General features: G+C 43.6%; 1 protein-coding gene across 3 annotated transcripts in view; it reads right to left on the bottom strand.

Annotated features, from left to right (window-relative positions):
* Positions 1-14,660, bottom strand: part of SCAPER (S-phase cyclin A associated protein in the ER) — a 325,634-nt gene that overhangs the window by 283,505 nt on the left and 27,469 nt on the right. For all 3 annotated transcript variants that reach the window (XM_068275840.1, XM_068275842.1, XM_068275841.1), the window contains exon 4: positions 1,782-1,979. In XM_068275840.1, coding sequence (XP_068131941.1) covers positions 1,782-1,979 — 198 coding nt within the window. The remainder of the gene's footprint in view (positions 1-1,781; positions 1,980-14,660) is intronic.

Genomic DNA, 14,660 nt, shown 5'->3' with positions numbered 1-14,660 from the left:
TTGTTAAGCAACTGCCAAGACAAATTTGTTGTAAGTGCAAACTTTCTGTAACGATTGTGGAATTCTCTCCGTGATCAGCGCACAAGACGTGCGCTGACACTGCGGAAATCCTCCACAAGCGTATAATTTGAGGGAACCCAGCAAAAGGTGCAATGCACCTGTAGAGGGAAATTCCTGTCGGCAGGGGGAGCTGTGGAGTGCAGAGGAACAGCTCCTCTGCCCTGCCACAGACGCAAGACAGGAATTGCACGAAGGGAAGAAACGCAGGGCAAGATAGCCCTGAAAGAGAGAGATCAAAGCAACAGAGGGTATGTGTGTTCACCAATCTAGTCGCCACCCTGCGACGATGAACACACAACCAGGAAGATAAGGTGAGAAGGCAATCGCCGGAGATGGCGGTTGCTAACAGCGACACAAGACCGAATAAGCACAGATGAGGAATGTATGTATGTCCACCAATCTAGCCGCCAACCTGCGACGGCGGACACACAACAGAGGAAACCAAGTAAGAACGCAATCGCAAGAGAAGCGATTGCGAAAGAGAATGAGCACAGGGATAGAATGTATGTATGTGCCCCAATCTAGTCGCCAACCCACGACGGTGCACACACAACAGCAGATATGAAGTAGGAACGCAATCGCGAGAGAGGCGATTGCCAGAGGTGACACAAGGCTACAGCAAGGCAGAGCACGAGAGTAGCTAAGGCACAGCAAATCATACAATGAGAAGATAAGGAAAATAACAAACGCTAACTAAACGCGAACACCGCACTCATTCGCAACAGCAAACGAGTTTTCTGCGCGGTCTCCGCGTGATAAGCACAACAGAGACAAACACGCCTAACTAACCACCGACAGACAAACATGAAACAGAAGACGCGAGCGCTTGCTTAACGGTTACCTCACCGAGCCTCCAGCAAGCGTTCGTAGCAGACAAGACAGATACACGAAAACAGGAATAAGTGAGAGACACGATCCACTGCTCTTTCCGCCAGAGCGAGTGCGATCCAAGTATAGAAACAGAGCGAGCTGGATCCACTGCTCTTTCCGCCAGAGCAAGTGCAAACCAAGTACAGCAAGAGCGTTGCAGACCAGAAGGATCCACAGCACTAGCGCAAGGCAAGTGCGATCCAGGCAAGACAGATCAGAAGGGGCTACCAGTAACAACCGCTGTTCTGGTTAGCACCCAGACACACAGAACGATTTCCTGTTGACCACCGCTGGGACAGGACAATCGCAACAGACAAACAAACAGATATGCAATCCTAACTGCACTAGGGAACCTGCCTAGTGCAGTCCCAGGAATTACTCTAAGCTAATCTTTAACCAATGAGCAAGGCTGACACTCCAGGAGTGTTTCACAGGACAAACCCTTATGACCAGCGAAGGTCTGTGATATCACATGGTATTTATAGTTCAAACCTCCAGAGGATGTGGCTAGGAAATTTGCATGACCAACGTATGCAAATTCCTCAGCAGCAGCAAGCTGCAAAACTGACAAACGGTCTCTCTTCCAGAGACCTGCAGAATGCAGACCTGAACAGTGGTCAAAAAGCTGCCTGCCTGCGCAGGCAGCTGAGCGGATCATTACACTTACTTTGCGAAATAAATTGATTCTGATTCAATACTGCAATAATTCACATACTTCATTACTATAGTTTTCCATTGAACAATTTACAAAATTCACCTTGTACATTATCATTCACAACAAAGTTCAGGTGATCATATGTAACCGACACAGATTTTGGCCATTCCATAAACTTACACCGTGTGTCTCTTACCTTACATTCAACAACACTTTGGTCGGATTCACATGTCACATAAATTTCATCCACTGCTCTCCGCAAATTGTCAAATAGAAATGCCCAGTATCGTGCTCTTAAGTCAATTTTTCGAGGTAACCTTGTCTTTGTTGGGCTTTTGTCATGATTTTTGTCACCCGTGGAACCAGCATTTAGTTTACAGTGCAAAGAATTGTTCTGTAAAATAAAAATTATACACAAGATGTAAATGAGTTTTTTTTAATTCCAAGACTATACATTGTAATCATTAGCCTTTTTATATATATTTACTAAAAAAAGCTTTCTGCAATAATGAAAAACAGCACTAGAAGTCAAACTGCTTAAAGGGAACCCGATGTGAGAGTGATATGGAGGCTGCCATACTTATTTCATTTCCTTTTAAAGGAAATCAGAGATGAAAAATACTTACCGTGTTATACATACCTGGAGCTTCCTTCAGCCCCATGTGCACAGATAGCTCCCACATCGCGGTCCTCCGCTGCCTGCAGCATCGGTATCGGGTCCCGTTACTTCCTCCAGTCATTGCCAGTCTGTGCAAGAGGAAGTTCTTTATGCATTTCTCCAGAGGCCGCAGGAGCGCACTTCCTCTTGCGCAGACTGGCTTCCTCCTGCGCAGGGCGGTGTGGGAGTGATCCGTGTGCATGGGGCTGGAGGAAGACCCAGGTATACATAAAACGGTAAGTATTATTCATCTCTGGTACACTTTAAACAATACCAGTTGCCTGGCAGGCCTCCTGATCCTTTGCCTCTAAAACTTTTAGCCATAGACCCTGAACAGGCATGCATTAGATCAGGTACTCTTGACTCAAGTTTTACTGGATTAGCCATATGCTTGTTCCAGGGTTTTGACTCAGACACTACTTATCCCAGAAGATCAGCAGGGCTGCCAGGCAGCTGACATTGTTTATAACAAAATAAATATGGCAGCCTCCATATCCCTCTCACCTCGGGTTCACATTAATATCCCATATGATATAAAAGGTAAGCTAATACGGACAGGGCCCTCTCCGACATGTTAAAAGAGGTTATCTCCTAAATAATCCACTTTTTCTAAACTGATTTCATTCTATGGAAAAACACAGCCATTGCCCTCGGACAGATGTTTAGAAAATTTGAAATGGTATCATAAAAACGAAGGATCTAGGTCATTATAAGTCTACCAAAGACTTTGTTTCAATTTAATGATCATATCTGGATGTCTTCCTAGCCAGGTTTGGGCTTGGATCAATGTTCCATAATGTCGACCATTGATTTATTGTACTGACCATGAAGCCTTTAACAATTAGACTACAAACAAAAAAATCAAGGAACTAATAGTAAAAGAGACAGAAAAAGAGAAGAAACTGGCTTGTATGCTGCTGATCTTTTTTGCATGGCCATCAAAGCATATAACTTACGATTTAGCAATATTTGGCAAATATGGAGCGAGGGGATAAATCACCATATATAGAAGACACTCCGGACTGTAAGATACATCTAGGTTTAGAGAGCAAACACCAGGGAAAAGAAAAAATATACAAAAAAAAAAATTAAAAAAAAAAAAATTATATGTATATATGTATATATATGTATGTATGTATGTATGTATGTATGTATGTATGTATGTATGTATGTATGTATGTATGTATGTATGTATGTATGTATGTATGTATGTATATATATATATATATATATATATATATATACATACATACATACACACATATACATATATATATACACACACACACACATATACAGTGGGTTGCAAAAGTATTCGGCCACCTTGAAGTTTTCCACATTTTGTCACATTACTGCCACAAACATGCATCAATTTTATTGGAATTACACGTGAAAGACCAATACAAAGTGGTGTACATGTGAGAAGTGGATCGAAAATCATACATCATTGCAAACATTTTTTTACAAATAAATAACTGCAAAGTGAGGTGTGCGTAATTATTCAGCCAGCCTGAGTCAATACTTTGTAGAGCCACATTTTGCTGCAATTACAGCTGCCAGTCTTTTAGGGTATGTCTCTACCAGCTGTGCACATCGAGAGACTGAAATCCTTGCCCATTCTTCTTTGCAAAACAGCTCCAGCTCAGTCAGACTAGATGGACAGCGTTTGTGAACAGCAGTTTTCAGATCTTGCCACAGATTCTGGATTGGATTTAGATCTGGATGTTGACTGGGGCATGCAAACACATAGATATGTTTTGTTTTAAACCATTCCATTGTTGCCCTGGCTTTATGTTTAGGGTCATTGTCCTGCTGGAAGGTGAACCTCCGCCCCAGTCTCAAGTCTTTTGCAGACTCCAAGAGATTTTCTTCCAAGTATGCCCTGTATTTGGCTCCATCCATCTTCCCATCAACTCTGACCAGCTTCCCTGTCCCTGCTGAAGAGATGCACCCCCCGAGCAGGATGCTGCCACCACCATATTTGACAGTGGGGATGGTGTGTTCAGAGTGATGTGCAGTGTTAGTTTTCTGCCACACATAGCGTTTTGCATTTTGGCCAAAAAGTTCCATTTTGGTCTCATCTGACCAGAGCACCTTCTTCCACATGGTTGCTGTGTCCCCCACATGGCTTGTGGCAAACTGCAAATGGGACTTCTTATGCTTTCTGTTAACAATGCCTTTCTTCTTGCCACTCTTCCATAAAGGCTAACTTTGTACAGTGCATGACTAATAGTTGTCCTATGGACAGAGTCTCCCACCTGAGCTGTAGATCTCTGCAGCTCGTCCAGAGTCACCATGGGCCTCTTGACTGCATTTCTGATCAGCGCTTTTCTTGTTCGGCCTGTGAGTTTTGGTGGATGGCCTTGTCTTGGTAGGTTTACAGTTGTGCCATACTCCTTCCATTTCTGAATGATCGCTTGAACAGTGCTCCTTGGGAAGTTCAAGGCTTTGGAAATCTTTTTGTAGCCTAAGCCTGCTTTAATTTTCTCAATAACTTGATCCCTGACCTGTCTTGGACCTGTCTTGTGTGTTCTTAGGACTTCACTGTGTTGTTGCTCCCAATATTCTCTTAGACAACCTCTGAGGCCCTCACAGAGCAGCTGTATTTGTACTGACATTAGATTACACACAGATGCACTCTATTTAGTCATTAGCACTCATCAGGCAATGTCTATAGGCAACTGACTGCACTCAGATCAAATGGGGCCGAATAATTATGCACACACCACTTTGCAGTTATTTATTTGTAAAAAATGTTTGGAATCATGTATGATTTTCGTTCCACTTCTCATGTGTACACCACTTTGTGTTGGTCATTCATGTGTAATTCCAATAAAATTGATACGTTTGAGGCAGTAATGTGACAAAATGTGGAAAACTTCAAGGGGGCCGATTACTTTAGCAACTATATATATATATATATATATATATATATATATATATATATATATATATATATATATATACACACACACACACACACACACACACACACACACTAAATCTGGTGTGTCCATGGTGCAGGTGCATCTTGTAGATATTTCCCCCCCGATTATTGTGCCCCTATTTTTACCTCTAGTGTCTCCCTCTATCCCCCTTGTGTCCTCCTGTGTCCTCTGTTGTCCCCCTTGTGACCTACTTTGTGTCCTACTCCATGCCCCTTTTGTCTCCCTGTCCTAATTTGTCCTCGTGTCCTAGTATTTGTCCCCCTGTGTCCTTTGTGTCCCCTTGTCCTCCTTTTTGTCTCAGTGTCCTTGTTTGCCCCAGGTAATCGTTTTGGTCCCCCTTTGTGTCCTGTTTGTCTTCCTCTGTCCCCCTTTGTCTTCATTACCTTACATAAGTAAGCAAGAAAATACTCAAAATAATTTTGAGTGTAATTTTTACCTACTTTTTGGTACTTCTTCAAGTGCAGAGTGCTGAAAAGTTATTTTAAACAGAAGACAAATAGTTATCTCATAGGAGAAAACTTTGAAAACGATAAGCACAAAATGAATTCAATAAGGGCCACTGACCCATGTGCAATGAACTTTTTCATTTGAGTTTTCTCCAAGGTGATATTTTCATATCTTATCAATAAAAAGCCTTTTAAGCCACCAGCAAACAAGAAAATACTTATACGGGCTAATTTGACTGTACTGTTTCACCTACTTACGGGCATTTATTCAACTGCAGAGTTCCAAAAATGTATCTAAACAAAGGATGAAAATTATCCTCTAAGAGAAAACGTAGGAGAAAAAGTGTGTTGATCTTCATTTTGCATGTCCGAAAGCCATCTGTCCCCTAGCAGTATCTGAAAAGAGTTTGCTCCTTCCAATTAATGCTGTAATGGCAAACAAAAGGCGGGATATGGTAGAGATAGGAAGAAAGCTCTCTGTAGGGGACTTTCTGTCCCCAAAACCATGGGGATTGATTAACTGAGCTCACAGGGTTTTAAATATCATATGTTTCATATTTGTTAATTTTTAAACAAAATCATACACCTGATCCCTATGAAACATATCAATGAATTGCTGGCATCAGCTGGATCTGTGCATATCACTCTCTTCTAGCCATCCCCAGGAAAACCCTGGTTATTAAATTATTATGGTGATAATTTATGCTAAACAAATACTGCTTGACCTTAAAGACACTGAAGCGAAAAAAAAATTATGATATTATGATTTGTATGTGTTGTACGGCTAATAAATAAAACATTAAGATCAGATACACCAGTCTAATTGTTTCCAGTACAGGAAGAGTTAAGAAACTCCAGTTGTTTTCTCTAGGCAAAAAAGCCATTAAGATCTACCACTTTCAAAGTTGTGGAGAGGGCTGTCATCTGACTTTTATTATCTCAACTGTTAGTGAACAAATTTCTTTTTCTCTGCCAGAGGAGAGGTCATTAGTTCACAGATTGCTCTGAAAGAATCATTTTGAATGCTGAGTGTTGTGTAATCTGCACATATTATAGAATGATGCAATGTTAGAAAAAACACTATATACCTGAAAATAAAAATATGAGAATATTTTCTTTGCTGCTAATCTTCTAGTAATTATTCATAGTACACAACCAATTCATTATATCATATTTTTTTTCGCTTCAGTGTCTCTTTAAATTGAACAGAAAAATGTGCAAAGCAATGATTTATTGCCATATTACACGTACCATAGACAATCACAGAGATATGGCTCTGGAAGTCATAACTGTAAAATTGTTCCCTCCAAAATGTGAGGGGGGGATCAGCTAAAGCAGGGAGCAGGACTCTTAATCCCGCCTCCCAAGCAAGTTTGTCAAAAGAGCAAGACTGCACCACAGCAATTTAATCTTCCAAAAATTAATCTATAATAACCATCAAGGGTCCCGTGAAGATAGCTGTAAAACTGGGACTCCTAAACCAAGACCATTTTGACCTAGATTTCCACAAAAAATGGACTCAGATGCTTACGCAAATTTAAGTATTCCTTTTCCTTATTTTTCTCTGTTTGCACTTTCTTATTAAATGACAAAATTAATTTTTGCCCATTACCATTATCCAGCAGTGGCTGGATAGTGTAATGGTTAAGGGCTCTGCCTCTGACATAGGAGACCTGGGTTCAAACCTCGGCTCTGCCTATTCAGTAAGCCAGCACCTATTCAGTAGGAGACCTTGGGCAAGTATCCCTAACACTGCTACTGCCTATAGAGCGCGTCCTAGTGGCTGCAGCTCTGGCGCTTTGAGTCCGCCAGGAGAAAAGCGTGATATAAAGGTTCTGTGTTTGTTTGTTTGTTTGTTTGTATTACCTGTTTTGAGTACCACAGAACAAATCTGCTTCTGAAGAGACTATTTACCATAGAACTGTATTGTTTTAGAAAAACATTTGCGTTAACCCTTTTTTCCTCAGGCTAAAGGTGGCCACACACCATACAATTTTTTAAATATCTGTTCAATTGAGGAATTGCAAGCAATTTTTCTGACTGATTGTAACCTTTCAAAAATATGACCAAATCTTCCACACACCTATGTTCAATTTTTTCCTCAATTATGATAAAAATGATTGGAAACTCAGAGAAAATTGCTAGGGTGTATATTAATAAATTAACAATCCAACACACACCATACAATCTTTAGTAAAAATTGAAGAGAAATATCTGGCATTCCTGATCGATTTAAATAAAAAAAAAAAACCGGGAAATCTGATCGGATTTTTCAGTCGAATGGAAAAAAAAAAGAGCTTTCGATTTTTTTGAGAGATACGATCATTTTTATCGAATTATTGTAAAATTGGATAATTTTATTGTATCGTGTGTGGCCACCTTTAGAATAGTCAGAAGGGACTGATTTCACTTTTTTTCTTTATATTAGAATTGGCGGTGGCAGTTCACCATTTAATTGTGTGTAATAATTGTATGCATGTTCTCACCCCTCCTAGTATGACGGTAAGCCCAATTCCAGCTATCCGGCACATCGGTCGTATCCACATGATTGGATTGTCTGTGTGCCAAAGTAGATTGGGAGGTTGAAGCAGGCTGGCCAGGAGGGGGCATGAGACATACACGTTCAGGCATAAAAAAAAGGAAAAAAAAACCCAAAGTGATCCAAGACTGGGCTGGATTTTGTTTATGAAGAGTTTAGGTTGCTGGATGCTCTCAAGTATTTTTTAGGGCTCGTTTCCACTGTAGCGGTGCGGAATCGCCTGGATTCCACCGCAGAAGAAATCGCATGCAGGTGCGTTTTTTTACGCGTTATTTTACGCGATTACGCATGCGATTTCGCATAGGTTAGGCTATGTGCGTTTTTAACCAGGTCACTGCCTGTGTAATTTACATTGGTTCCTATGCGGAATCGCATGCGTAATCGCGTAAAATAACGCGTAAAAAAACGCATGCGATTTCCCTATTAAATACATTAGCGGCGATTCGCATGCATTCCACTAGCAGGCGAATTCGTTGGCTCTTTTGTGTGTTTTTTCACCGCTCATAAAAACGCACCACGCAAACGCTACAGTGGAAACAGGTCCATTCACTTGCATTACATGTGCGAATCTGCATGCGCTGGACGCATGCAGATTCGCGATAGTGGAAACGAGCCCTTAATATAGTAAGTCAACTAAATCATGTGATGCTAATGATGTCCAAACCAGAGATGATCACTTAATTTGGTCATTTCAAATAGACTAGATATTATGTCAAATGCGAAAGTTCAAGAACACTTGGGAAATAGTGAACATAATATGTTACATTTCACCTGCGACAGAGTTGTGGGCTGAAAACTACAAAAATTAAAAAAATAAATAAAAAAAATTCAGAAACCCAATAAGTCTTACAGACTAAAGTAGTGACATTTGTTTATAGGCTTACAGGGATAAGACACAAAGTAAATGGTAAACTTACGATCGCTGCTGAGAGGCTGATGACGGAGTTCCACTCCATCATTTAAGTGGGGATGCGCGATCCCCTGCAAAGTTCATTCCCAGCCAATCGACGTGGAGTGGTCCTGGGGCTGCCGAGCTGCTCACGCCAATCGCCGTGGAGCAGTCGTTAGGCAGTTAAAAGACAACTGAAGTGAGAGGTATATGGAGGTTGCAATATTTATTTCCTTTAAGCAATACCAGTTGCCTGGCTGTCCTGCTGATAATAAATTAAGCCATAGACCTTGAACAAGCATGCAGCAGATCAGGTGTTTCTGACATTTTTGTCAGGTCTGACAAGTTTAACTGCATGCTTGTGTCAGGTGTGTGGTTTAGACACTACTACAGCCAAATACATCAGCAGGACTGCCAGGCAACTGTTTTTGCTTAAAAGGAAATACATATGGCAGCCTTAAAATCCCTCTCACTTCAGTCGTCCTTTAACCACCCTGGCGTTCTGATTAAATCGCCAGGGTGGCTGCGGGAGGGTTTTTTTTAAATAAAAAAAAAACTATTTCATGCAGCCAACTGAAAGTTGGCTGCATGAAAGCCCACTAGAGGGCGCTCCGGAGGCGATCTTCCGATCGCCTCCGACGGCAAGAGATAACACGGAAGGCCGCAATGAGCGGCCCTCCGTGTTTCGCTTCCCTCGTCGCCATGGCGACGAGCGGAGTGACGTCATGGACGTCAGCCGACGTCTTGACGTCAGCCGCCTCCGATCCAGCCCTTAGCGCTGGCCGGAACTGTTTGTTCCGGCTACGCTGGGCTCGGGCGGCTGGGGGGACCCTCTTTCGCCGCTGCACGCGGCGGATCGCCGCGCTGCAGCGGCGATCAGGCAGTACACGCGGCTGGCAAAGTGCCGGCTGCGTGTGCTGCTTTTTATTTGGTGCAAATCGGCCCAGCAGGGCCTGAGCGGCAGCCTCTGGCGGTGTTGGACGAGCTGAGCTCGTCCAGACCGCTCAGCAGGTTAATGGGACTGAACCTTCAATCGCAGAGAATCAGATTGCACTAGCGAGAATATTTATTTACTGTATTTATAAAGTGCCAACATATTACGCAGCACTGGGCATTAGTTTAGGTTACAGACAATATTTAGGGGTGACATACAGCAATAAGATAATACAGGAATACATGCAAACTAGATCACGCAGCACAATACGAGTACAAGGTCATGCTTAGTCAGTCAATGGTGTTTCTGATGCTGAAACCAGGGGAATTCATGTAAAGGGTAGCCTGAATATTTTTTATGTTCCGTTATGAGTCCGAGTCCTCTTTAACCACTTTGGTACCAGCAGCCTCTGCCCCCTTAAGGACTAGAGGCTGCTGGTACACTAAAACGAGCATACCAACGAATCGCAGCAATAATCCGAGGCTCTCGCCGGTCACGCCGCTCTGTTCCCGCCGACTCTATGACGGCAGAGCGCTGTGCGCCGGTCAGGAGCCGCTTTCATTGGCTCCTGACCCTGTCACTCAATGTAAGCCAATGGGATTGGCTTATAGTAATGACAGGGCCAGGAGCCAATGAAAACGGCTCCTGCCCTGCTCACAGTGCTCTGCCGTCATAGAGGCGGCAGGACAGCACACTGCGGTGGGTAGAAAGCGGCGAGAGCGGCGGGAACAGGCGGGGACGCGCGGTGAATGGGATGTAGAGTTTTCCAGTCAAAACCGCAGCGCCACCCGCCCAACCTAGATTTGTACTGCATCGGTCCGTAATTGGTTAATACAGACTGCATTCTCATCCGTTCTCCATTACAAACCTGTAGTTACATTTGAAAAAATATACATATATAATTTTTCTTCAAAAAGCCTTTTCAAACTTACTTAAAGGGGAACTTCAGCCTAAACAAATATACTGTTATTAAGTTACATTAGTTATGTTAATTAGAATAGATAGGTAATATAATCTTTTACCCACCCTGTTTTAAAAGAACAGGCAAATGTTTGTGATTCATGGGGGCTGCCATCTTTGTCATGGGCACATACGGGTTACTAGCCGCCTTAATGTAACAAGTATCAACATTTATTATTCAATTAAGGACATACATAATCTCTAATAACACATATATGAAAGGAGCAACCATGATTCAAAAATTTAAAATTGCGTATGCAAAAGCTACTATAGCCATCAAAGCAGCAATAATAATGTTCCGGCTCAGTAGGAGTCACGCAGCCTGAATCTCCAGCCACGCTTCCACGCTGATGAGCGTCTGGGTACTCGCTTCCCGCTGTCGGCCTCGCCGGAGCAAGCAGATAACCGGATAGTTACCGGACTGTATCCGAGATGAGAGGAGGCGACCTAACCATCGGGTTGAGCGGGTGAATGGGACGGCTTTACATCCATTGTTGCTATCCTACAGGAATTGCGATGTACGCACTAAAGAAGCCAATTGGACGCCAGTAACCGCTAGCGGTGAGATCCACCCTTTTTTCCCCCAATATGGATGCATGAATTACAGCAGTTCCAGGGTTACCTAGCACGTCAGCCATAAAATTGTGAACATTGAGTAAGGGGATAACTCTACTCCATTATCAGTGGCTATTGCCTAGAACTTGCCGGATTGTGTAAAATTTAAAAGGGGCCCCCATTATTACTGCTTATTATCTGCATGGTACCAGTACGAAAGCGCGGGGTGTTTGAAGTATGCAAGTGTGGGATTGTCCATATGCATTACTGAGCCGGAACATTAATTATTATTGCTGCTTTGATGGCTATAGTAGCTTTTGCATACGCAATTTTAAATTTTTGAATCATGGTTGCTCCTTTCATATACAGTGGAGGAAATAATTATTTGACCCCTCACTGATTTTGTAAGTTTGTCCAATGACAAAGAAATGAAAAGTCTCAGAACAGTATCATTTCAATGGTAGGTTTATTTTAACAGTGGCAGATAGCACATCAAAAGGAAAATCGAAAAAATAACCTTAAATAAAAGATAGCAACTGATTTGCATTTCATTGAGTGAAATAAGTTTTTGAACCCCTACCAACCATTAAAAGGATACCACAGCTGAACGTGTGGTTAAAATGAATGCAGCACTGTATAGGTTGTAATGCGCACATACCGACTGTTCCTCCCGCCCCCCTCCGTCTGCCGCCGTTCACACTCTATACACTCCGGTGTGCGGCGACTTGCTTGACCTCTGCCCCGGACATACTGCGCCCTGTGTGCGTAGTATGTCCTTCCCCCTTCACTTCTGGCCGTCACACAGTGCGAGGCTCAGAAGCTGCTGTCCCATCTGCGCTGCGTGTGCGCTCTATTACACCGAGCGTCACACAATTAGCATGTGACGCTCGGTGTAATGGAGCGCACACGCAGCGCAGAGGGGACAGCAGCTTCTGAGCCTCGCACTGTGCGACGGCCAGAAGTGAAGGGGGAAGGACATACTGCGCACACAAAAATCTATTAACCCTTCGCACACTCACATGCAAATGTTCACACAATTGCATTCACAGATTCACTCATCCAGGCACAACTGTTATCCCTACAGCTAAATTAAAAGCCAGGGTTTTAGTTCACAGAAGAATGCATTCTTATGCTTAATCACCTATACTGCGCAGAAGTACCCAGGTAAACATAGGTGTCCTAACTCTGGCCCTGTAACATGCATAGTGCAGACATGCAAACACATTCATTGCATCAAACCTATCAATGGATTAGGAGCACACATCCTAACTTCCTCTCCTGGGAAAGACAGTGCATCTTACCAATCGCACAAGGGAGCTAATGTTATGTGTCCATGTGCACAATGCGCATACACCAGCATAAGCTGTCTGCATGCTGACAAACATACAGGGGAAGGGGGAGTGCACCGAATTGGACCCTAGCCACAGGGGTCAATGATAAGAATAAACATACATATATCCAGGCACATCGCCTCTAGTTAGGACATTAAATAAATTATTAGGGAAAGGGAGGTGCTGAAGGGGGTGTGGCTAGAAAACAGCAAAAATCTATTAACCCTTCGCACACTCACATGCAAATGTTCACACAATTGCATTCACAGATAGATTCACAATAGATTTTTGCTGTTTTCTAGCCACACCCCCTTCAGCACCTCCCTTTCCCTAATAATTTATTTAATGTCCTAACTAGAGGCGATGTGCCTGGATATATGTATGTTTATACTGCGCACACAGGGCGCAGTATGTCCGGGGCAGAGGTCAAGCAAGTCGCCGCACACCGGAGTGTATAGAGTGTGAACGGCGGCAGACGGAGGGGGGCGGGAGGAACAGTCGGTATGTGCGCATTACAACCTATACAGTGCTGCACTCATTTTAACCACACGTTCAGTTGTGGTATCCTTTAAGAGTTCTGGCTCCCACAGAGTGGTTAGACACTTCTACTCAATTAGTCACCCTCATTAAGGACACCTGTCTTAACTAGTCACCTGTATAAAAGACACCTGTCCACAGAATCAATCAATCAAGCAGACTCCAAACTCTCCAACATGGGAAAGACCAAAGAGCTGTCCAAGGATGTCAGAGACAAAATTGTAGACCTGCACAAGGCTGGAATGGGCTACAAAACCATTAGCAAGAAGCTGGGAGAGAAGGTGACAACTGTTGGTGCGATTGTTCGAAAATGGAAGGAGCACAAAATGACCATCAATCGACCTCGCTCTGGGGCTCCACGCAAGATCTCACCTCGTGGGGTGTCAATGGTTCTGAGAAAGGTGAAAAAGCATCCTAGAAACACACGGGAGGAGTTAGTGAATGACCTCAAATTAGCAGGGACCACAGTCACCAAGAAAACCATTGGAAACACATTACACCGCAATGGATTAAAATCCTGCAGGGCTCGCAAGGTCCCCCTGCTCAAGAAGGCACATGTGCAGGCCCGTCTGAAGTTTGCCAATGAACACCTGAATGATTCTGTGAGTGACTGGGAGAAGGTGCTGTGGTCTGATGAGACCAAAATAGAGCTCTTTGGCATTAACTCAACTCGCTGTGTTTGGAGGAAGAAAAATGCTGCCTATGACCCCCAAAACACCGTCCCCACCGTCAAGCATGAGGGTGGAAACATTTTGCTTTGGGGGTGTTTTTCTGCTAAGGGCACAGGACAACTTAAAGGGATACTGTAGGGGGGTCAGGGGAAAATGAGTTGAACTTACCCGGGGCTTCTAACGGTCCCCCGCAGACATCCTGTGTTGGCGCAGCCACTCACCGATGCTCCGGCCCCGCCTCCGGTTCACTTCTGGAATTTCTGACTTTAAAGTCTGAAAACAACTGCGCCTGCGTTGCAGTGTCCTCGATCCCGCTGATGTCATCAAGAGCGCACAGCGCAGGCCCAGTATGGTCTGTGTATGCGCAGTACACTCCTGGTGACATCAGCGGGAGCGAGGACACGGGCGTGCAGGCACAGTGGTTTTCTGACTTTAAAGTCAGAAATTCCAGAAGTGAACTGGAGGCGGGGCCGGAGCATCGGTGAGTGGCTGCGCCAACACAGGATGTCTGCGGGGGACCATTAGAAGCCCCGGGTAAGTTCAGCTCATTTTCCCCCGACCCCCCTACAGTATCCCTTTAATCACATTAACGGGAAAATGGACCGAG

The sequence above is a fragment of the Hyperolius riggenbachi genome, chromosome 3, assembly GCF_040937935.1.
Source record: "Hyperolius riggenbachi isolate aHypRig1 chromosome 3, aHypRig1.pri, whole genome shotgun sequence".
NCBI classification, from domain to species: domain Eukaryota; kingdom Metazoa; phylum Chordata; class Amphibia; order Anura; family Hyperoliidae; genus Hyperolius; species Hyperolius riggenbachi.
Note: the sequence above shows the minus strand (reverse complement) of the source record. Positions and strands in the feature narration are given on the sequence as shown.